This window comes from Perca fluviatilis, chromosome 22, assembly GCF_010015445.1.
Source record: "Perca fluviatilis chromosome 22, GENO_Pfluv_1.0, whole genome shotgun sequence".
Lineage (NCBI taxonomy): Eukaryota > Metazoa > Chordata > Actinopteri > Perciformes > Percidae > Perca > Perca fluviatilis.
In genome coordinates, this window is record NC_053133.1 from 20,783,658 (window position 1) to 20,807,703 (window position 24,046).

Here is a 24,046-nt window from a genome sequence, read left to right on the forward strand (position 1 = left end):
TGGAGGAGTAAAAAGTATAATATAGCCTCTGAGATGTACAGTGGAGTAGGAGGAGAAAGTAAATGGTAATACTCAAGTAGAGTACAAGTATCTAAAAAGTGTAGGCTACTTAACTTTAAATTTAAATGTGCCTACTATTTTCCTCCACTGCTCAACGGTCTCTTTGTGATCCTCGGACCTCAGTTTGGGTAGCTCCACCTCAACAGACATCCTTCCTGATTGGAGTGCGCTCCTCCATAAATAGAAGCCAGAGTGCGAGCGACGTAAAAACAGTTTGACAGCCAAACTTCCACTGTAATATCTTACATTAAAATGGAGAAGAAATGCTGGATTATTTTAGGTGTGGGTGTCGTCGCTGGGCTGATTCTGATTGTTGCAGTTCCGTTGGGAGTGATGTTCTGGCCACTGAAGCCAACTTTCATTGATAGATGTAAAGAGCTCAATGGGTAAGTGTTTTTTAAATTTATTTTTAAAGTTCATGAACAGAATATCATGTAAGCCCGGCAATAAACCGGGATTTCTGAATAATTACATTAGGAATACCATTTAGGATATGTTAAATATATGGTGCAGTAAACATATCCTACTCTCAGTTGTCTGTTTAATAGGCACACTTAGCTAAAACTTATGCAGTCTAATACAACTCTATGGTCATTTTGAAGAGAATGTAGTTTGTGGTGCTTAATTGTATTGCATTATATTGACAGGTGTTTCTTTTTTTTGTCCATCCAATTCATATCAGAAAGGGTAGGATAAATAACAGAACGCCTCTTTGTATAATGCAATAGGCTACAGCTCAACAGCACCACAATCCCAGATCAAGCGTACGTTTAAGGGTCTTAAATTCTTCTTCTGTTGCTGTAATGTTATGTTAAATGTAGGCTATCTATCTTGTTTACATTTTTGTCTTCAGTGTTGGGCAAGTTACTTCCAAAATGTAATACATTATAGATTACTAGTTACTGTTAGTGCTGGGCAGTATGACCAAACATTTGTATCATGGTATTTTTTATGATTCTTCTATGATTCACAGAATATCAAGGTATTTTCTTTCTTTTGCTTGACTGGGCCTTTATATTGTATAGGTTTATAATGGCTTACTCTACTGTCAGGAGCAGGGCCGGTTCTAGCCCTTTGGTTGCCCTAGGCAAGATTGAGTTTTGCGCCCCCCCCACCCCCCTAGTCTTGCATTGCCAGATCTCCACAGTGCTGTGTCAGCGATAGAGTAGCAATGTATGTTCATTTTAGTTTCTAGCTTCCATGTAAGTTAGATGGCACCAACATTTGGTCTAGTCATAACTGGTCTGGCAACCCAGAGGCCAGTGTTTTGTTTCCAGATTTGTGTGCATGGTGACTTATGATGGGGGGGCGGGGGGGGGGTCTGGGGGTCCACCCCCTGAAAATTTTTTGCATTAAATACTTAATTTCCTGCATTCTGGTGAATTTTTATGCACTTATTTTTGTTTACCTTTTTCTGAAACAATTTATACTGGAAATATCTTTATCTAAAGGGAAACATAGATTACAATCCAAATATAAAAACATAATGGAATATATTGCAGTAAGGCTCTCAGACATTCTGTATTGCGTTCAACTATTTATTCTCCTGTAGATCAACTTTTCTAATTATATCTGAGTCACAACACATGTAGCCTAGGCATCATTTACTCTTCCCACTTTTGCTTCTTTTGTTGAGGAAGGAACCTCCTTAAATGTGCATATTAAAATGATTCACCTGAATGATACATGAATTAATTTTAATGAATTAATAAACCCCTGGACTGTAATATTTCAGATGTGTTTGAGCAAGATTTCTGCTCATGTTCAAAACTTTGTGCACATTCAAAATACAGTATATCTCATCTGTGTGTTCTCTGAGGTTTGGAGGAGTCGTGATATTTTGAGAAAAATAAAGTGATAATACAATAGGCTATTACAAGAATAAAGTCACTCTATTTCAGAAAATAATCCACCTGCACCATAGTCTGCTGTGCATTACGTGATTGCTCTGCTGATACGGTAGATGTCAGACCTGCTGCCAGACCCAGAGCCCCGCTTGGGACGCTGGCCTCTGAATGAGACAGTTTAGGGAAGTGGCTGTACGCTGCTCTACATCGGAGGTGGAAACACAGAACTATGCAGAAATATGGACACACGCCGCAGCATGCCCACAGCAGAGCGCGCCCACGGAAGGTGCGCTGCAGCAGCTCCGTGTCTGTCTGTGCCGCTGCTCGTCTCTGTTTTTACAGCGAGAGTGGACACTAAGCGACACACAGCTCTGCTTCAGAGCTTCGTGTGTTTGAGTCTGACCCGTAGACTGGAAACATTGTGTAATGAAAGGTTGACAAGTAAACGTGTGGCTGAGGGGGCACCCTAGGATGATCATGTTTAATAAACACGTTTTATTTTGCTTGTTGTTCTAATTCTATTATTAATGGGAAGTAAACCTAAGGGCGACATGGCGCCCTCAACACATTTGACGGCCTAGGCAATCGCCTTGGTCGCCTATGGCAATCGCCGGCCCTGGTCAGGAGTACATAGAATATCAGAAAAGCATTGTAATGTCATCCTGTTTACTAAAAGCTTTGATTACTAAAGGGTTTGCTTGGCTCCACAACATTATACAATAACGTTATATGAAGGAGAATGCATGAAACAGTTACAGAATCTAAACTATTTTTATTGTGCAAACTGCAAGAAGTAAAATAAACTTAAATTGAATGAATACACATACAAACAAATTTAAAGGTCCCATGACATGGTGCTCTTTGGATGCTTTTATATAGGCCTTAGTGGTCCCCTAATACTATATCTGAAGTCTCTTTCCCGAAATTCAGCCTTGGTGCAGAATTACAGCCACTAGAGCCAGTCCCACAAGGAGCTTTCCTTAGTATGTGTCATTTCTGTGTCTGTAGCTATTGAAGAGGAGAGAGGAGGGGGCAAGGTGGAGGTTGGGGTGTGGCCTTGACCAACTGCCACTTTGCTCGTTTGAAAGCCATGATGTCTCTCTCTCTTTCATGGGTGGGCCAAATTCTCCGGGCGGGCAAAGCAGAGAAAGGGGAGGTAACCTTGCTCCTTATGAGCTCATAAGGAGAAGATTCCAGATCGGCCCATCTGAGCTTTCATTTTCTCAAAGGCAGAGCAGGATACCCAGGGCTCGGTTTACACCTACCGCCATTTTTAGCCACTGGGGGACCATAGGCAGGCTTGGGAACGCATATTAATGTTAAAAAAAACCTCATAAAGTGAAATTTTCATGCCATGGGATCTTTAACATTGTTTTCCTTTAAAAACAAAATAGTTGTAAGATAGTTGTGTAAATGCTACCTAGGCCACAGGTAAGTTAGGTTGTTGTAGAAAAGTTGGCGACTGAACGTACCTCTGCTGTCAGGTTGGTGGACATATTTCAGCAAGGCAAGACATCTTAAATCCAGTGTTTTAATCAGTGCTCTGAGTTATAAAGTTATTACACACTAAAAACTCCTGGGTTATTTCTTCAACCCAGTTTCTGTTTTTTTTTTTGTGTTGGGTTAAAATTATGGGTTATTTTTTCAGAGAGTAACCATTTTCTGTGTTATAGGGCTAATATTTTGACCCAATTCCTGGGTTGTTTGGGTTGCTGTGTTATTTTTCTAAGAGTAACCCATGTTCTCTCTCTCTCTCTCTCTCTCTCTCTCTCTCTCTCTCTCTATATATATATATATATATATATATATATATATATATATATATATATATATATATATAAAATGTATTTTTTGTTGGAGGGGTGTATTTTATGGAGTTATTATATTATCATGTCAACATAGTTTATAATATGAACAATCACACTTGTGTTGTGTACATTATGATAAAACAGTATCACCAGTATTTGTAGGAGAAATCAAGTGACACACCCTTTAAACATGGATATATTAACTAAGAAATAGAAGAAATAAGTTCATATATTAAACCCTTGCCCCTATAACATACACATCAGTCTGCCAGAAATTCAGAAGAAGAGGAAGAAAAAACACCTCCTTCCCTCTCTACCCCCGTAGAAGAAGAACGCCCCCTGCCTGCAGTTGTTCTGACACACAACAGAAACGCCACGCTCATGCCATGCAGCCAGTGGGCCCGAAGCCTTAAGCAATCTTGGCATGGACCAATGATTGACATTTGTATTAAGTAAAGAGGGAGGAGTGTAAAAGGAAGTGCTATCCAGAAAGAGTGAAAGTGAATGTAATGCTAAAGTTGGAGTTCAGCCAATAGGTGTGGCCTGCTCTGATCAATGATTACTTGTCTACCTACTTTCTGTCTTTTTTTTTACTGTAATAAGCCAATATTGACAGGAAATATGAATTTGACATGACTGTTTAGGGTGCTTTTTTTAACCATGACACAGTTTTGACATAGTTTTTTTATTATTATCATAATAACTTTTTTATATATATAAGTGACAAAAAACCAACAGGTGTAAAGTGAAATAAATATTTAAGATTGAAATGAGGAAGGGAGTAAATGCCCTCTGTCAAATAAATAAACTGTACTTCGAACATATGCATCCCTACTGCACCAAATTTGGTCTTTCGCTATACCAGGCTGAGCCACAAGCACTGTAATATATGTCTACATTATTACACTTAAGCTTTTTTTTTTATCAGAATGAGGCTGATGCAGATTCCTGAAACTAAGCAGCACTTTTATTTATTTTTCAGATATGACTGTGAAAAGCTGTGGGGTGCATTTGAACAAGCCTATGTGGGGCGCGACCCTCGTAAAGTTCCCACAGCAGCCTATACACCTTTCACTGATGCAGTCAACTTCAATGCTGAACCCAACAAAGTAAACACTGCTCATCACTAGTCTGTATGTTTGTATCCACTCAAGACTCCTTTTTATAATGCATAATAATTGATTTAACAAATGTGTTTTGGGGGTTTAGCTGATGTTCTGGAGCAGAACGAAGGATGTGGTCCATGCCTTCACTGAGAAGAAGAAAGATTGTTTTCTCACAGTGGAGGACACTGCGTTGGGATATATGCTGGATGGTCTGACCTGGTGTGGAAAGGAGGGTAGCACCAGTAAGACTCTTCATGCAATAGACAACCTCAAAACTGGGAAAATTTTCGCTCAGATTGGTTTATTATTTGCAAAATACATTCAAAGATAACGTCATTTAACTATATATGTAAAGTATTTGACATCAGTCATACATGCTGATGTAATATGCCAGAGGTGTTATTTCCACATTGTCTTAAAAAAACTACCCCTTAGGTTGTTTGTACCAGCATTGAAGGTGCTCTAAAGGATGTGACGTGTTTTTTAGGCTACAACATTTTTTGTCTCATACCAGACTGATCTCATTAAGTGGCGTATGTATGACACGCCAATTCATATGCCATTTTGGCGTGATATAAAGACACATAATCGCTTTTTAGTGTGTTTTTCATTGCCTTTGGGTTGACGTACATCATGTGTGAGTTATCGCCGTAGTGAGAAGTATGAAAGGACGGAAGTCGGCAGAGGGACATTGGTTGGGCTGTGGGATGGGACAGGACTTTAACCCAGGAGAGCCGGGATTGCATCCTGCGTGTGGTGTTTATCAACCATGTTTTTTTTGTTTTTTTTAATAAAGCCTTCCCCAATGTTCTTTTCCTAAACCCACGCATTGTCGGTTGTTCGGACTCGTTTGGTTTTTGGACTCAGACTTGTTTCGGACTCGGCCATTGGACTCGCCAGATATTCTAGTTGGTCTCGACCGAGTCCAGCACTATATGCTTTTGTTATAAAGTAACTTCCTCCTTCAAAACAAAACCATTAATGAAGTGCGCTCGTTCAGAAAACAGGTATTAGTTTAATTCAAAATCCATCTAGAACAGGCATCGAGATTCCTTTTTGATTATCATAAAATTATTATCTTAACAAACGATATACGGTCTCTCACATCACATAAATTATGAAAAGGTAAGTAAATGGTCTTGAAGAAGATTCTTTTTTTTCGGTATTGACTGTCTCTCATTTGGACTCGTCTTGACTCGGACTTGAACCTCTCCAAGTTCTTATCAGCGACACTGAACTGCAGGAAGTATTGACTCTGTGTTTGTTTGTTCTAGAAACATTCCGTAAAATCGGCTGCCCAGGATGGGAAGAGAACAACGCTGTTGGCTCATTCTGGAAAAGAGTCTCAGCTGCTGTAAGTTATCAACAAGACTTCAGTTTTGCCAAAATTACGACAGTCGTGGGATTAAGCAGTGGTTAAAACAACACATATGTGAAGCATAAGGTGGGATCTCTCCGGTGTATAAGTGGTCATGAATGAAAGGAGGAGAGGAAAAGGTCACTCGGCCGGGTATTTCATCAATGAGGCTTTGTGTCCGTTTCCATGGAGCCACATTGCGTAGCTCTCTCCTGAGCGAGCAGTGGCAACCCACACATTCAGAGGAGCCCTGGTTTGGTTTGTCTGGCTTTTATCCTGCCAAAAAACTACCAACACATAACACCCTTTTCCACATATTCACACAATCAATAAATATTCAATCCATCATAAAACATGGACATGTAAAACAAACAAAGTGCATACAATTGAAGCAGGACACAGGACAAAAAACACTAAAAGTTTAAATAACTCAATACAAATTCACAAAAGCTGCAGCAGGCATCTTTAAGAATGTATAGCAGCTACACGGTTGGTGTGATATGAGGCAAACCCAAGCTTACATCACCTAAGAAAGTTTTAAGTGACAAAAAGTCAAATCATGGAATTTTTTTCTCTTCAGCAAGCTGTGACTACAACCGATATTTCAACATGGAAAACAACGTGAAAGGTCGTTTGTTGTGATGAACCTACGGAGAATGATCGCCTAAATCTGCAGCTCTCCTCCTTCAGCGAGTTTGTCTGTTGCACCTGTAAAAGCACACCTTACGCTGGGTTGCCACAGGCACTGTTTTCAACTGCAACTTTTTGACAATTTGAAGCGGATATATTGGTGTTGATATACGTTTTCTATCATTTTATATCTGGCCTGTAACATAACTGTTTGGTAAGATTTCTAATCCAGCCACACAATTTGCTGCTTAAAAAGTGGTGTTTAGTTTAGTTTGAATAACGTTATATTACTAGCAACAAGCTAGTTGTCATTGCTACAATGCAAACGTTAGTACAATGCTTCTACTACTAAAACATATATAAAAATCCACTAGGAGTACCAACTGCCTGGACAACCTTTTGATAAGCTAGCTGTTAACATCCCTGTAGTCATACAGAGACGTATCATAAAGTAAGCTATAGGAAAATCACGATATTTTAGTTTCCACGGGTGTGTATACGTGGTAGAATATATTGGAGGCACATTCACGAATCTGCCCTCTCATTGGCTACTGCTCTGCCAAAGTTTACTCCAAAGTCTACCAGATGAAGTCAGTGTCAGGGCGACTTTTCAAGGCAGGCTACATCTTGTTCTGCTGCTTCGTCTGCTCGCGGACTTTTGAATTTATATTTATATTTAAATCTTAAATCTCAGACTATACTGATATTGCACTATTCCTTCCCTCTCTTCAATTGTTATTGTATATATTTTTTGTAAATTTCTAAATTCTATTGTATTGTTATACTGCATACTTAACAGTATTTTTTTTATATTTCTTACTGTCCTTTCTGTTTTTATTCTTATATGTTAAGTGAGTGTTGTACTTTTAGAGCAAAAATTTACAGGAGTGACATTCCTTGTTTGTTTGTGCAAACCTTGCCAATAAAGCTGATTCTGATTCTACATGGAAACACTTTGACAACTCTGGGTGGATCATAGAGTAGCAAATTAGGAGAAGAAAATCACTGAACTACTATAGCCATTTTGAAAAAGTGATTGCTGCAATATTGGCATAATTTTCACAGTAAAACTATAAGGGAATGTGACCCTTGTATCATAATGCCAAAATTTTGTATCCACTCTCATACTTCCTGTCAAAGACACACAGCCCTTTATTGAAAGGATTCTTGGTTATTCTATTTTTCAGTGTAACATCAATAGTGACTGTTAATATTAATGCATGAAGTTAATTCTGATAGGTATAGTTGCTACAATGACAAAAAAGAAAAATTTGATAAAAAGTGTAACACGGCCTCTTTCTCTTGTGTAATAATAAATTATTTGACCTTATTTCAAGATTAGGACTACTGGGAATAAGAAAAGATTGTATGGTTGTATATCAATGCATCAGTATATATGCACTGGTGCATTTCTGTAATCATCAATGTCTTGCAAAAGTAACTCAGTAATGTAACAGTCAGAGTGTGTTTTAGATAATGTGTTTCCTCAAAATCTTTACTATGTTTTCTTTAACGTCATCTCCATGTCTGTAGTTTGCAGATGCTGCCTGTGGTGATGTCACAGTAATGCTAAACGGAGACATCGACACACCATTCAATCCTACAAGGTGAGTTGCTCTGCACCTTTCTTTTGGTTGAAAGGATTATGACTTTTTACATACCCGTACTTTATCTTAATATCTTACTTTTAGATGCTCAACAGTCTCGTATTAAATCAGCCCTGAATCATAACGGGTCTGCTCCGCATCATTTAAACGTGTTTGGATTTCTTTGGGATTTAATTATTTCTCTTTTAAAATGACTTGAGTGTCAAACCTATAAAGGTGCTCTAAAGCAAGAGAATACATCTCTGAGATGACCTCACATTCTTTAATTACCCACAATACAAACAGGGACAAACTGAAATGAAACAGGTGCAGTATTAGTTAAGGAATATGTAGTCTCACATTGCCAGACCTTCCTCCACAGCGCTGCGGAGGAGGGTGTTGGGGACCAAGAGTCTGATTAAACCTGATTTTAACCAAAAGGCCTCAGATTAAACTGACCTCTGGATACAAGACACACATGTGCTCAGAGACAAGGGGACATGTGGCCAAGACAAAGGAATCTTGGCCTGTATGTAAACCCCAAAGCCTGGTTAATTCACACCTATATGTGAAAGTGCCAGCCAGAAGGGAAACGCCTCACAACTGGCAGGAAGTCAAAGGACTACAAGATTGTAGTTTTCACCCTTTCAAGAGTTTCGAGTCTTCCTATTGGTTCAGCGGGACCATAAACACAGCAGGGGGTCTGAACCTATAAATAACCTGACCCTGGGAAACTCCCTCGTCTTCACCTGCAACTCCCGTTGCTGACAGGAGACACGCAAGCGCTTGTGCTCAACTTCTATTTTCTGGAGAAAGTGGATTTAATTTCGGAGGATCCTATGAAAAACGCACCAGTGTTTTTCATAACTGCAGTGAGAAGGAAAAACAACGTTTTTCTTCTCAAAGTCGAACAAACTCTTCCCCTTACTGCCCTTTTTGGGGGAGAAGTTTCTCCGTGGCCCTGACCGAAGCCCGGGATTCGTTCTGTTTCATTTCTGTGGAAACTTATGGACAGGAACAAACGAACTGAACACACCGCAAAAAGGCTGACGGTCTGGGCAGAGATAAGTAGTGTGTTTACTAATGAGCAAAGGGTTCGCTACCATTGTTGCCATTAATGTGATCTGATTTATTTAATCATGTGATTATTACTGGTTTTTTATTGTTTGTGAATGTATAATGATCAATTATACCGTTGGTTTATGTTGTGTTAAGTAGCTGGGTATAACTGTAATCGCTACCTGTTAAGTCACTCCTTTCATGGAGTTTAGTTACTGTCTGCGATAGAATCGCGAAAATCAGCTGTTAGCTACTGGAGTGGTTATAGTGACGTTTCCCTCAGCAAAACCAAAAGTCTCAGTCTGTAGGACCAAGGGGGTAAGCTTCGCTTCAGAACTCGAGCCATCATGGCGCCATTTTGTTGCTAACTGGCCATCACCTCCTGTTAGCATTCCGCTGACCGCCATTTTTTTTTTACGTCACTTGACTGAGAATAACTTTACATCCGAAGCGTTTAAAGACTCGATTTGTCCATTGTTTAGTTCTAAAGAAACACGACAGCGTATAAAAGGCTCCATTACCTTGTACCTCACGTTATGGCTCCGTAGCAGACGTTTTTGTAAAAATAGGCTAACGATTGTGTCATAACCAAGTGACTTACTGTCGCACAGTAGAGGAATTACCGTACAGTACAGGAGAAGCTCGCAGGCAGTTTCGACTTACATAGCTGTTTAGGTTTAATTACTAATGTTAACTAGCATGTTAGTTAGCAATAATTAGCCTGTGCTTATGTTATCTCCTTACATATACCTACACTCTCCGTCTCTGTAAGATTGGGAATGATTGAGATTTCTCTTGGCACAGCTACCAGAACACTTACAACTTTCAGACAGGTTGCTCACGTCACATTTACGCGGTCTCTCTCAGTTGGAGGCAGCGCAGTAAAGCTGGCCAGCACCGGAAAAGTGCTTCTAATAGCCTTCACTGGTCTCCGTCCAGAGCAACGGGCTCTGTTGGTCCATTATATATATGTCAATGTGTAGGACAGAGTGGCTGAGGGGAACTAGGTCATTATTGATAATTAAGATCAAAGTGCCTCTTTTCTTTACTCTTCTTCTCTTTCTCCTCTTACTAACACACACACACACACACACACACACGACACAGGCTAGCCGCGTATCTCCCGAGCTAACGCTGTAGGCTAGCTTCACACGTGGAGTCGGCATCACCCTGTACAGAGCTAACACATGACCTAGCATACTAGGCTAAGCGTGCGCGTTGCCTAGCAACCCCCTCGGCTTCTTCAGCGCCTCCCCGTGCACGCAGCACCACTACCGCCCTCTTGAGGCTAAATAGTTTTGTGCAGCTCACAGGAGTAGCCAGTTTGGTTTTGTGTTAGGAATACATTTTGACACCGCCCCTCCTCCTTCGCTCACACACACACACACACACACACACACACACACACACACACACACACACACACACACACACACACACACACACACACACACACACACACACACCCACAGACGTGTCCGTGACACATGCTGCTTTGTTTTGGCTTTGTTTTGGTTGTGATATGGTAAAAGATATATAGAAGTTTATTATTGAAGGATTATTGATTAGCTACTGATAATTGTGACGTTAATAAATCTTATTATACTTAATTAGCAGTTGCTTGTGATTATTTGTGTACTTGTGGTAATAATCGCTGGTCGATCAGGTCCGTGCTTGGATTCACCCCTTCCTTTATTTCCTTTTTAAAGGATTACCACAGAAATGAGACTGTTCCACAGTTTGATTATTGGTCCCTGACTAGCAGGGTGGTGCCCCGTTTTGATTGTTTGTCGATTTGATAAAGTTATTAATAACCATATTCATAACTTTATTAATATTGATAAAACATCTTTGATAATTTGCTAATGATCAAATCTGTACCCTACGAGAATCCTACAAGGGTCTGGCTAGTCCACACAGCATTCCGGGATGGGAGAAAAACGTGCTCTGGTTTATTGACCAATTACAATCATTTGGGCAGCGATGAGCCTCGGACACAATGACTGTCTCAGCAAAATAGCCTCGGGATGGTATTTGTTTTTGTGGAACGTGTGTGTGCCGAGGTTTTTTTAGTTGTGCAACAGAAAACTCAGATTGGACAGATGGTCTAGCTAGCTGTCTGGATTTACACTGCAGAGATCTGAGGAGCAGTTAACCATAGTCCACATAAATCCACCGGAGTTTGAAATGCCAACACAAAGAACGAGGAAGGTACCGGACATCTGGTCGCCGATATAGACTAAGGAATATGTAGTGTGTAGTGGTGGCTGCATGTGGGGGCTTCATGTCCAATAGTTAAGCCTTTGAATAAAATAAAGTCAATTTAGTGAGACACTGTACAATAAAAATCTGTACCAGGTAAAAATGTAAATGTGCCAAGTAAACTGTGCTGTTTTTATTTTTGTTGGCAGTGTATTTGCGAGCATCGAGATGAAGGGGTTCGACTCCTCCAGGGTGAAAAGCCTGACTGTTGTTTTGGTCACAAGGAAGAGCGCTGTGTACGTTTTCTCCTTATATACAAGACTTCTGGGACACTATTGTCCCTGTTGTGTTCATTGTTAATGTGTGAATGTTCTGTATGTTCTTCCAAAGTGGTTAAACGTTAATGGTTCCACACACAAATGCAGAAAGACCAAGTTATACTGAGGAAATTGATCCTAATGTCATGTAATGTTTTGCATCCTCTTCAGGACAACCTGCACAAATGCATCTTTAAAGGATTTACAGAGAGAGCTGAAACCAGGAATTACATATAACTGCAAGGACGTGACTGAGTAAGTACAGCATTTGTGCGAGAGGATGTCACACATGTTTGTATGTTTCTGTCCTCATAGTATGTTGGTCTCTCTCTCTCTCTCTCTCTCTCTCTATCTCTCTGCAGAGCTAAGCTCCAGGAGTGTAGCTCCAATCCAGGCTGTGGAGCCTGTTGGTGAAGACGTGTGAACTAATTATCAGAAATATATGAGACACAATAATAACCAGCTGTTAAAAAGAAGAAGAAAGTAATAAGAAATAATATGCTATTGCGGAATATTCTTTTTCTACCTGTGGGCCAGTTTGACTTAATGTGAAATGGTTTTTTTTATATAGAAATGTCAATTTTTTTACAATATGACAACGCACCTTTTTATTTTTAGCTTTTTATCGAATCTAAAAGATCTGTGGTAACGTGCCATATACTGTAGGGTAAAGTACCAGTGCAGCTCTAGCATTTACCCTCTTACAAAACTTAATTAAATATTAAATAGTTATCCAAGTTATCTATTTGTACAACAACAACAACAACACTGAGGGTTCCATATTCAGGGATTGCACGTTATGTAAAACTCTTTTATACCAACTTAATTTATTAATGAGATAACAAAATATGAACAAGACCATTATATCTTGAGATAACTCGTTGTGATTTTGATACTATAAATAAAATTGAAGTATACATTATTCTGTTTTTATTTTGTATTTTTGCCATTTTGCCAGGTATTGGAATTTAAATAGAACATCATGTCCACGCCCGCCGATAGGGGGGGACAAATGGTCTTTTGTCCCGGGCCCAGGGTAGGGGTGGTGGGGAGGAATGGGTCTTCATTAAATTATGGAATAATTTAAAAAAGAAAATGTAAAAGCTCTAATGTTAACGTCCATTAGCTTGTATAAAAGCCTGACACAACACGTTATCTTTGACAGAAACAGTTGAGTTTGGTAGCTCCGTCAGCGAGGATGAGACAGAGAGGAGAGAGATCCAGCTGCAGTCAGGTGACAGAGAGAGTGATGTGGGAGGGGCCCGCTGCCCCGCAACTGAGGGACAGAGAAATAAGAAGAAAAAAAAAAAGAGAGAGAGAGAAGAAAAAAAAAAAAAAAAAGAAAGAGAGAGAGTCACAGTGAAGCGGGAGGGGCCCACTGTCCCGCAAGAGAGAGAGAGAGAGAGAGAGAGAGAGAGAGAGAGAGAGAGAGAGAGAGACACACACAGAGTGAAGTGGGAGCGCCCTGTCGGAGAGTCTGAGCATGTGAAGAGAGGAAGAGCAGACCAGAGGAGAGGAACAGGAGAGGAAGAGCAGAGGAGAGGAACAGGAAGGGAAAAGGAGAGATCTGGGCGCGTGGGGGCCCATCTAAGATGATCTCATCCCGGGCCCAGGCAAGACTGTCAGCTGGCCTGATCATGTCACTGCTGCTGTGCTCCCAAATGTTTGAATATTGGCCCTGCCTTTATTCTTTGTGTGAGTTTAATGACAGAAAAACAGCACATCCATGTTGCTTTCTTCATCCATTTGTTAGTTTGCAGAATCAGCACGTGGCATTGTCACTGTGTTACTAAATAATTGTATTGAAAACACCATGAAAAAGCAAATATGGTAGTGCAGGTTTTGAGAGCTTATATAGCCTTTCCAACTCATGTCCAATCAATTGAATTCACCACAGGTGGACTCCAGTCAAGGTGTGATCGAGAGAAATGGTCGGCACCTGAGCTACATTTCATATGAACACCCACGCTGGTGTTTTCAGTTAATCTGGCTACCTCTTCCCAGGACTGTGTGGGTGTGTACTCTATAGACGGATTGACTGTCACCTTCCAGAGTCTCTTGTTAACAGATGGACCTGACCAAAAGTTATCAAAAGAATTTTGCTACGTCAAAAAAACGTGCAATTTAGGAACGAGCAAAAATCCCATTGCAAACTATACCCACAATAACAAAGTATGAACAGGATTATAGAACTTTTTAGCAAATGTTTTAAAGAAAAAAAAAAGGTACCCTTTGCTACGACACTTAAATCCTCTGAACACCCACACAGTCCTGAAAAGAGGTCTAATCAGCCAGATCAACTAAAAAACACCCATAAAGGTGTTTCAGGGCCTTTAATTATTTTGGTTAAGCTTGCTTATTCTTGATTCCTGGAAGATAGATTGTGTATAGTACATAAAATTGTCTCTTTTGTCTTGTTTATAGACAACAAAAGACATTTAAATGTGAGTTAATGAAACTTATTTTTTTTTTTTTTTTAAATAGTTTGAAACAAATGGTCAATGTTTAGCATTTTACAGGCATTTGCTCATTTTTACTGAATCTAAAGCCCTCAAAACACCCAGCCAGGTATGAAGTTTACAACTCCAGCTTTAGGTCAAATAATGAACTGTTTTAGACAACACACATGCTTGTGTAGCATTGCTGTGTGTGTGATATCAATAAATATGGCAATACTACTTTGAATATTACCATAACTGTATTTCATGAGGGCAAAAGCATCTGGACTTTTTTGAAGAAGAAGAAATGAAGATATTTGGCGAATTCTTACCTGAGCAACGCTTTTAACATCACAACAACGAAGCCATTTGTTGCAATTTAACCTCCTACATGGAGAAAGGTTAGCATTTACTTCTATGTTTCCTCGTAGGGTTGCAAAACCTGGCATGTTTGTTCACATATTTTATAACTGCATGTGCTAAACACTGTAACTTAAAACAAAAATGTGTATCTTTTGTGTATCTCCTTGATATGCTCGGATGTGTATTGTTTTCTAAAGGTCAGCTATCATTATGTGTTGAAATCACCTGCAGGGTATTTGATCAGCTGCCAGGTTTGACAGTTTCAGACAAAAAGAAAAGTGTGGGAGGAAGTTTCGTACATGCCATGAGAAAATTTGACTTTAGCCACCAGGAAAAGCACCTGCTGGCCTGGAATCAAATTCAAAATTGATAGAACATATTTTGTTGCTGCTGATCTACAGTTTCTACAGAGGCGGATTAAGGCATGCATAAACACGAGGCTGGAGCACTCCACGGTATCTCCCCTAAGATCATTGTGACAGTATCTAAGTAACTTTCCCACATTTTCTTCTATCCCTTTCTTCCTTCTGATGCACCCATCCCAAATGTTATACATAATGTATTCATCCATCTTTGTGTCCACTTTCCAAAAGGGTTTATTATGTTCCTGCTCTGCCCCGGTCAACTGAGAGCACAGCTGGGGACTACAGCCAACATTAAACACATTGTGGTTGGAAGGTGCTAAAATTACATCACACTAGTTCAGGGGTGTCAAACTCATTTTCACTAAGGGCCACACTGGAAAAAGAGATTCACATCAAGGGCCAGACATGTACATTTAAAGCCTGACACATGAAAAAATAGCCAGAAAATTCAAATTTTTTGGAATTTAGATGTTTATTAAACCTTATTACAAAATCCCAATTTTTTTTTTTGCCATATGATTTTTTTTTATGATATATTTTGTGTATCATGTTTGATACATTGGGCGTTTTGGGCAACATTTTGCTCACAACAATGTTCATTTTAGGTACAATTTTTTTTGTTTTTGGGACCTCAACTTCCATGCTTGTATGGGCTACACTTTCATCTTGATAGTCTTCCTCATCACTGCTATCTGAACTTCCATTATCATGCATAGCCTTAGAAGTCCATTCCTCCCTCCTCCTCCTCATCTTCCCCTAACTGCTCCATGTCACTTGAATTGCTATCTACTATCATGCTGATGACATTTTCAATATACATCTTCTTCTTCTAGTCTTTTGACATCTAAAATACACAAATTGAATTGGATATAGCATAGCGATTATGTTTTTTTGAAAATACCTAAAATTTATTTTAAGATGGCATTTTAGTCATTAATTACATTAATTAAATCATCAAAATAGTGTGTGTTTGTATAGTGGTAGGCAGAATATAGATTACATTACAAAAATGGGACTTGAAAGTTCAGGGATAAAGAACCTTAAAACCTGCAGTATCAAATTTGATACACACATTTTTAACACTATTTAACTAAAATAAAAATAATTAATTTTTAAGTAATAATGCATTGTTTCAATAAAGAAGATATTTATTTAAAAAAATGAGTAATAATATAAATGTTATTCTTACCGTAACTATATGAAAATTAGCAACTTGTTCCCTGCCAAAAGTGTGTGGAGGATTTAATGACGGCAGCCATTTTGAAAAGGTAAAAAAAAACCTTCCACTGCTTGTAGTGGAATGATAATCCACTAGAGGGCAGAATACATGTATCAGATTATATACAACAGGTGTTTAAGGAAATTATTGATCAACTTGATGAGATAGAGGTTTCACAAACTTGCGTAGCAAATATGATACAAATGGTTTTTAATCTAACAAGATCAAACATCTGTATTATTACATGTCTCTTATAGTCTTCTCACTTACAGCTTGGTTGACATAAAGCCCCAAAAAATTTAACTTAGCCATCAAAGAAAAAAGCGACACAAAAATATCGGAAAAAAAACGTCCAAAAATGCGACAAAAACATCTGAAAAAGTGGCAAAAATGCTGAAAAATGCGCCAAAAGTGACAAAAACTTCAGATAAAGCAACAAAAACTAGTTGGGCCAAAATGTATTATGAACCTAAATTAATATGCGGGCTGGATCAAAATGTAAGAGGGGCCGGATTTGGCCCGCGGGCCTTGACTTTGACACATGTGCACTAGTTAATCCCAGCTTGAGGTACTGTACGGTAACTTTAAACTCATGTCGTAACATTTCCAATTTTGAGTGGGACTTAAATTGAGCCTCTTGAAAGATTTTCTCCCAAAGCAGAAGAATCTTTGCTGGCAAATGAACAGGCCACGGTCAAAGCCCACATGAAAGGCAGTAAAACTTGTTTTTATGTGATGTTGAATGAGCTTTTTTCTTCTCTGTGCTTCTGTAGAAAAAAAGAAACTGAGTCACAGAGGGTAACTGTTGAATCAAGCGTTACACTTTTCTATGAAAAGAAAATATATTTCATGGGAAATTCTCGCTGTTTACGTGACTTAATTCACGTCAGTGGAATTTGCGTGGTTTGCTTTTGTTGAACAGTAATCACTTTTGTTGGATCACAAAGGGTGTGAGTCTTTTATGTAGACCCTTCTACTAACTATTATCCTGTTGGTGTTTACATTTTGATATACCATTCAATTTACTAAAGACCATATTATGACTTGTTTAGGTCTGGAAATCCAAATTTTTGTTCTTGGGATCTGACTTGGGAGTTGAATGAAACATACTGGTAATTTCAATAACTTTCCCCACCCCTGGCATGCATGCACCAAAAACATTAGGGCTCTAATGATTATTAACATTATCGATTAATCTCTTGGCCTATAAAATAGTCCATAGTTACCAAGAGGTGACATCTTTAAATGTCTTGTTTTGTCTGACAAACAGTCCAAAACCCAAAGATAACTCGCAAGTAAACTAGCAAATATTCACATTTAAGGAGCTGTAACTTGAATTTGGGCATATTTTATGATAAATCGATTCATTATTTAGTCTATGACATGTAAAATAAAAGTCTGAATCTAAGGTGACATAATCAAATGTCTTGTTTAGTCCGACCAGCCTTCAAAAACACAAAGATATTGGATAAGAGAAAAACAGCAAATCTTCACATTTGAGAAGCTGCAGGTACAACATATTTGCCATTTTTTTGCTTGATTGAGCGTGTAAGTGTAACAACTAATTATCAAAAAAGACACTTAATGGCTGCAGCCCTAAAGTAAAATAAAGATACATTTCATTTTCTTGTGCAGGTTGGACTGTGAGGAGATCTGGAGAAAGTTTGAAGAGGCGGTTGTCCGTCAGTCCTCTTGTAATGTGACGGTGGAGCATTATCGTCACATGTTTTACGCCATGCCACAGACCTGGCCCTGTGATAGGGTGAGGAAGAGCGGTTTCTTTTCCTTTTTTTTAAATACTTTTTATTACAATTTACACTCTACATCAGTGGTTCTGAACCTTTTTGAGTCGCGACCCCCAGAATAATGAGGTTTGTGTTCACGATATAACACTTGAAATGTACCACTCACACAGTAATGTAAAAACCATTCCCCAGTTTCAAATGTTATTACATTATTTTATTACATTACATTTTTGTCTCCCCAACCACCTGGCAACCCCCAGAAATGATCTTGCAACCCCCAGGTTGAGTACCACTACACTACACACAGGCCTGAAATACATACACACACACACACACACACACACACACACACACACACACACACACACACACACACACACACACACACACAGGTCCTGTACATGCACAATTGGAGAGATGTCAGAGTGAGTGGGTTGCGACTGCTGGACATGCGCCCTCAGGGGGTGTGTGTGTGTGTGTGTGTGTGTGTGTGTGTGTGTGTGTGTGTGTGTGTGTGTGTGTGTGTGTGGCAGTGCCCAGGATGATGGAGGACAGGGACCCAACCCAACTCCCTACAGACTGGGCTACTTCCACCATACCTTTCGAAATGAGATACACGTTCATCATTTTTCATTAGATATAAAAATCTTTTAGGACTTAAGCTGCTTTATCACATTCCCCTTTCTTTCTGTTCAGTTCCTCTTCTGGAGTAAAACCAGGACGCTGATGCACAGCTATGCAGCTGTTGTACGTCACTTCTGGACCCTGGAGGACACGCTGGCTGGCTACATGTTCAACGACCTCATCTGGTGTGGACAAGAGGAAGACTCCGGTAGATCTTTTCTAGTTTTAACAAGACAGAGAGGACTGAATGACAAGAAAAGAGGCACTGTCTCTTCAGAAACATTCACATGATAACAAGCACAGATTAGACAACATTCCTAGTAGCAGCAGAAGGACAATTTTCTTCTCTCCTGTTCAATTAATTATTATACAAACCCTCCCATTTATCTTGTGTGTATATGTTTATACTTATATTGTTTATATTTGATTATATTTGAGAGTACTTGGCAATAAAGCCCTTACTGATTCTGATACGGATTCTGATTGTGGTCCTTGGAAGAGGTCTTGACCTCCAGGTTAGGAAACACTGCAGTGACCCAACCATGATATAGCATTTCCTGTAACTAAATTTTGGTGGCATAAGTTACCAAAAGGACACAATCAGATCCATTATTTAAAAACAAGGACATAAAACTGAACAAATAAAATATGAATTAGTTATTAACTAATGACTATTGATTTTATTATTTTCGGCTAATTTGAGATGTCACTAATAAAGCCTACTAGCCATCTGATATTCCATTTCACAGTTGTAAACATAAACATTCTAAATGGCCCCAAGTTGATTTCCTGCAATGGATGTGAATGACATCAACTCAAGTTAACAAGTGGCCTGGCTGCTGCCTAGCAATGGAAAAAGATTAAGATAAAATCCAGAAACTGGAAGATACAATGATACATGTAAGTTCCTTAAAGCTGCACTAATCAATGGCTTTATATTGACAATGGACCAAATTAACACTTGTCTGTAATATGGGGTCACTCATATTAACTCGACCGTCAATAAGAACGACAAAAGCACCTGACCAAGCGTCTATATTTTTCGAGATTGGTGTGAGAACCTGTTGCAACTGTACACTACCTGCTCAGCAGTAAACAGAAGACAGAGTTAGCAACTAGCTGGTGAACATAGTGGAGCATTTATCAGATAAAAACTCAAATATTTCCCTTTTTAAGAGTTGGTGGAGCCCAAAAGCAGAGGTTAAAGAGAGATTCAATTGGACTTACAGTCATCAAGTGTATACAAACACGACTTGAAACAAATGATAAAGTTTCTCCGTAACTGCTGGATGTGTAAATTAGCAAACAGTTCGCCATCTCAAAAGTTAAAAACATGTCAGTGTTGTGTTTCCCTCAGCTGGCCAAAAAGTCACTTAATGCATCTTTCAATTGTTTAAAATAATCTACCAAAGTATCAACAATATACCAATGTAATTCCTTAACAATTCTTTTAAAATCTTAAAGTGCTCATATTATGCTCATTTTCAGGTTCATAATTGTATTTAGAGGTTATATCAGAATAGGTTTACATGGTTTAATTTTCAAAAAACACCATATTTTTGTTGTACTGCACATTGCTGCAGCTCCTCTTTTCACCCTGTGTGTTGAGCTCTCTGTTTTAGCTACAGAGTGAGGCATCACACTTCTATTCCATCTTTGTTTGGAATCGCACATGCGCAGTAGCTAAGGACAACTAGCCAGTCAGAAACAGAGTATGAGGGTGTGCCACGCAAGCAGCTAGGTGAGCATTATAACGTGTTACAAACTGGCGCACGTTCATCACGGAAGTAAAGGCAGGACTACAATGGAGCTGTTTGGAGCAATTTGTGAACAGTGTTTTCTGTTGGAGAAAGTGAAATTTGGGCTACTGCCACCATACCTTCGGCTTTCTCACTTTGTACACCTATAACATGCACAAAAAGATATATAACACAATAAAGGAAAGGGAAAAAACAAGAAGCAGAATATGAGGACTTTAACAACAAAAAGTGTCATCAATTTTGCTTTCATTTGTGTGCTTTTAGAATTAGAAAAAGTAGAACAGATCTTGGTAGCACTGGGATTTGAATGTTTTTTAATAGAGGTGTAGTGATTAATTACATATCATCACTCACTATTCATTCAGGTCTCATTTAAAGCTGGTTTTAACTGATGGATTTGTGGATTTGACACACAGGTTTTGATTTCAGCTCTTGTCCAGAATGGTCGGCATGTAGGAATCATCCGGTGTATTCCTTGTGGAGGCAAACCTCGAAGAATGTGAGTTTAATGTCCAACACACAGCGGTGTTGTTTATCATTCATATGCAACATATTGCTCCTAAACCAGCAGTGGAATAATTACTCGCATGCAACTTTCTTCACCCGTTTGTTAGTTTGCAGAAATGGAATGTGGCAACATCACGGTCTTACTGAATGGGTCTATTGTTAACGCCTTCAGTAGGAAAAGGTAAATAGAAATTGATAAACATTTTTAGCAATGGTGTTTTGTTTTTAAATCTCACAGCATGTTTGGAAGTGTTGAACAGGACGGCCTGAACCCACACAGGGTGAATTATGTCAACATTAAGGTGGTGACCAATCTACAGGGACCGTTTATGTGTGGATAAAAACAGCTGATATTTTGTATTATAGTAAAATGTTACTTTCACCTGAAACAGTACCACTTTCTAATAAGTCAAAAAAATAAATTTAAGTTGTAACTAATGCTTTATAGGTTAGTTATAAGCAGTGAATAAAAACAAGTTGTGAAAAATTCCTCTGCCAGGTTCAAATGTCTCTTTTTAGCTCTTTAATTCAACGGGAAGACTGTCTAATGTAAAACTTCTGGAAAAACCTATGGAGAATCTGGATCAAAATGAATTTATTACATCATTAACATTTATAACGGCAAACTTTATTTCTTATAGTTTAAAGTCCACAAATACTTAGTATGATCAACATTTATGACTCGCTATATTGGAATAACAAGACTATGCTTCCTGGTATAACTGATCTATAAAGATTTATTTTCAGCCATCCATACTGCAGTAAGTAAAAGCTTTAAAAATGGTGTGACTTATCAGTAAGTGCTAACTATTTATATCCACAAATCAAGTCTCTGGTTTTTCTTCTTTTACAGAGAAACATGTAGTGAAGGATCCATTGTGGACGTGATCCAGATCCTCCAGTCCAGAGGATTCCGCTGGACTTGCACAGACAAGGACCAGTAAGTGACGGCCAACGAGTCCTGCAAATTAAACGTCAAAATATGTTCTTTGCCCTAGAACGACACAGAGAGACAGATTTATAGACAGAGAGGTTCCTGACCGAAGTACCCTGGAGTAACACAAATCATATTTCTTCCCAGGACCCTGAGGATCCTTCAGTGTATCCAGAACCCCCAACAGTCCTCCTGCCAAACATGTGCAAACAGCCTCTCACACAGAAAGAGCCCCACATTTAAATGAATAGCATGTATTCTGATATTTTTATTTGAAAGTGGCTACAATTAAACTGGCTGAAAAATATCAGCCCGACCTAATGGCCTCAAGGTGGGTCGTTACCAATTCTGAAGCCCTGTCTATGTCAAAAACTAGTTTTTATGCTTTTGATGCATTTTCCTAAATCAGTGTGTTTAATCAAATTACCACACAGCCAATCTGTCGGATGAAGAAGGGGTTAATTGGAGTCCAGCAGCTCATATTTGCCCTGAGCCTCACAGCAGTCTGGGCCATGTTTGTCCTGCTGTCTGCTGTGTTTATGGGACCAAATGTCACAAGAGAAATACTGCACAACCTGAACGTCTTGTATTATCTAGAGTTAAGAGTTTCAAGTATTTTGTTTAGTGTGCTCAGTTTTCACAAGTATAAACCATCAGGCTCTGACACACCCATATACAGTGTGCAACCTGAACTATTTGCCTGTTTCAATTTCACAATGGGAACATCCTGGTAGTATCAAAACCCCAGTTTGAAGTTTGATTTGAACTTTGAGCCGTTCTTATCACTATCAGTGGTCGAAGAAGTAGGTTATGGTTTTTAGAGCTACGCACTCTGTGATTGTGTATCTGTGAAAGTTCCTATTTAAATAAACATGACTACTTTCTCAGATATTTTACTTAAGTAGAAGAAGCAATACTATAGGGTATAAAAACTTGGTTAAAAGTCCTGCATTCAAATTTTACCTTAAGTAAAAGTACAAAGGTATACATAGCTTGAACATGCACTTGAAGTACCGAAGGTAAAATTACTCAATGTGCAGAAGGGCCCCATATCAAAATAATGTATATTCACTGGATTATAATTATTGACTCATTCATGTGTTAAATGTTGCTTGTAAAAGTGAAGCTAATTTCAATTAATGTACATACTGCTAAGTATGTCTAATCTTTAATAATATCCTACATCATAATGTATGTGTTAATTGTATTTTGTATGTTATTATTAATCAGAATCTGCAATAAAGACATGCATGCTAGGTAACTAGGACTACAGCTGAAAATTTGCCATCTGGCTAACACTGGCGCATGCAGAAATGTTGATTAATGTGCTTTGTCCTAATAAATAAATTTAAAAAGTTGTCAAATGAATGAAGTGGAGTAAAAAGTAAAAAATTTGCATTTGAAATGTATGAAGTAGAAAGTAGCATGAAATGCAGATACTCAAGTGAAGTACAACTACCTCGATATTATATTTAGCTACAGTTACTTGAGTACTTAGTTATTTTCCACCACTGATCATCATACATGTCATTTATACAAGCTTATTAGCGCAGGAAGCATCCACCAAATAATAAGCCTGTATTATTGGATATTTAAAGGTGCTGTAGGTAGGATTGCGAAGATCCAGGACTTAGCCAAAAAATTGAACATCGACAACTTCTCAGTCCCTTCCCCTTTCGCTAAAGCCCAAAATGGTCTCCTAAGCCCCTCCCCCCACAAGGGACAATGAATGCATGTGCATGAGCAGTGATTGACACGCAGTTAGACCCCCCTCCCCTGGCCCTGATTGGTGCATCTGAACAGGGAGCTGTGGATTTTTGCAGTAGGTGGTGCCAGAAGAGCCGAATTTTTTTATTACCTGCTCACGTAGATCTACTCTAACATAGGTTTTTTTTTTTTTCAATTTCAGCAAATATGACAGAAAGTTAGTTTTATAAGGCTTACCTTGCACCTTTAAGTCATTACACATCCTGCAATACAGAGATGAAGAACCTGTTTACTAGAGTGGTTAACCTTTTAGTTTTGCTTGTGCTCAAAGGTTTGTGGCATTTCTCAACATGTTCAATAATGATGGCCTTTCCAAGAACTTTTAGTTACAGCCCACAATCATCTCTCAGCA

General features: G+C 38.8%; 1 protein-coding gene across 2 annotated transcripts; it reads left to right on the forward strand.

Annotated features, from left to right (window-relative positions):
- Positions 1 to 137: 137 nt before the first annotated feature.
- LOC120552470 (ADP-ribosyl cyclase/cyclic ADP-ribose hydrolase 1-like) lies at positions 138 to 22,181 on the forward strand. 2 transcript variants are annotated; one of them, XM_039790564.1, is made up of 11 exons: positions 138 to 446; positions 4,698 to 4,824; positions 4,925 to 5,063; positions 6,096 to 6,175; positions 8,342 to 8,415; positions 17,993 to 18,119; positions 18,799 to 18,934; positions 20,903 to 20,985; positions 21,101 to 21,174; positions 21,847 to 21,933; positions 22,075 to 22,181. In XM_039790564.1, exons 1-11 carry the CDS (start codon positions 313 to 315, stop codon positions 22,172 to 22,174), a joined length of 1,161 nt encoding a protein of 386 aa, XP_039646498.1. In that variant the 5' UTR covers positions 138 to 312; the 3' UTR covers positions 22,175 to 22,181. The 2 variants fall into 2 exon arrangements, with proteins under 2 accessions (XP_039646498.1, XP_039646499.1); XM_039790565.1 differs by lacking the exons at positions 17,993 to 18,119; positions 18,799 to 18,934; positions 20,903 to 20,985; ... (1 more) ...; positions 21,847 to 21,933; positions 22,075 to 22,181 and adding exons at positions 11,865 to 11,951; positions 12,144 to 12,227; positions 12,335 to 12,838 and having other exon boundaries at positions 143 to 446.
- Positions 22,182 to 24,046: the final 1,865 nt, after the last annotated feature.

What these genes read in the sequence shown, in the direction of transcription:
- LOC120552470 (XM_039790564.1), top strand. Translation starts at nt 313, where the DNA reads ATGGAGAAGAAATGCTGGATTATTTTAGGTGTGGGTGTCGTCGCTGGG. An exon ending in GGAGGCAAACCTCGAAGAAT is followed by an intron (nt 20,986 to 21,100) that starts GTGAGTTTAATG and finishes CCCGTTTGTTAG; the next exon opens with TTTGCAGAAATGGAATGTGG. An exon ending in ACTTGCACAGACAAGGACCA is followed by an intron (nt 21,934 to 22,074) that starts GTAAGTGACGGC and finishes ATTTCTTCCCAG; the next exon opens with GACCCTGAGGATCCTTCAGT.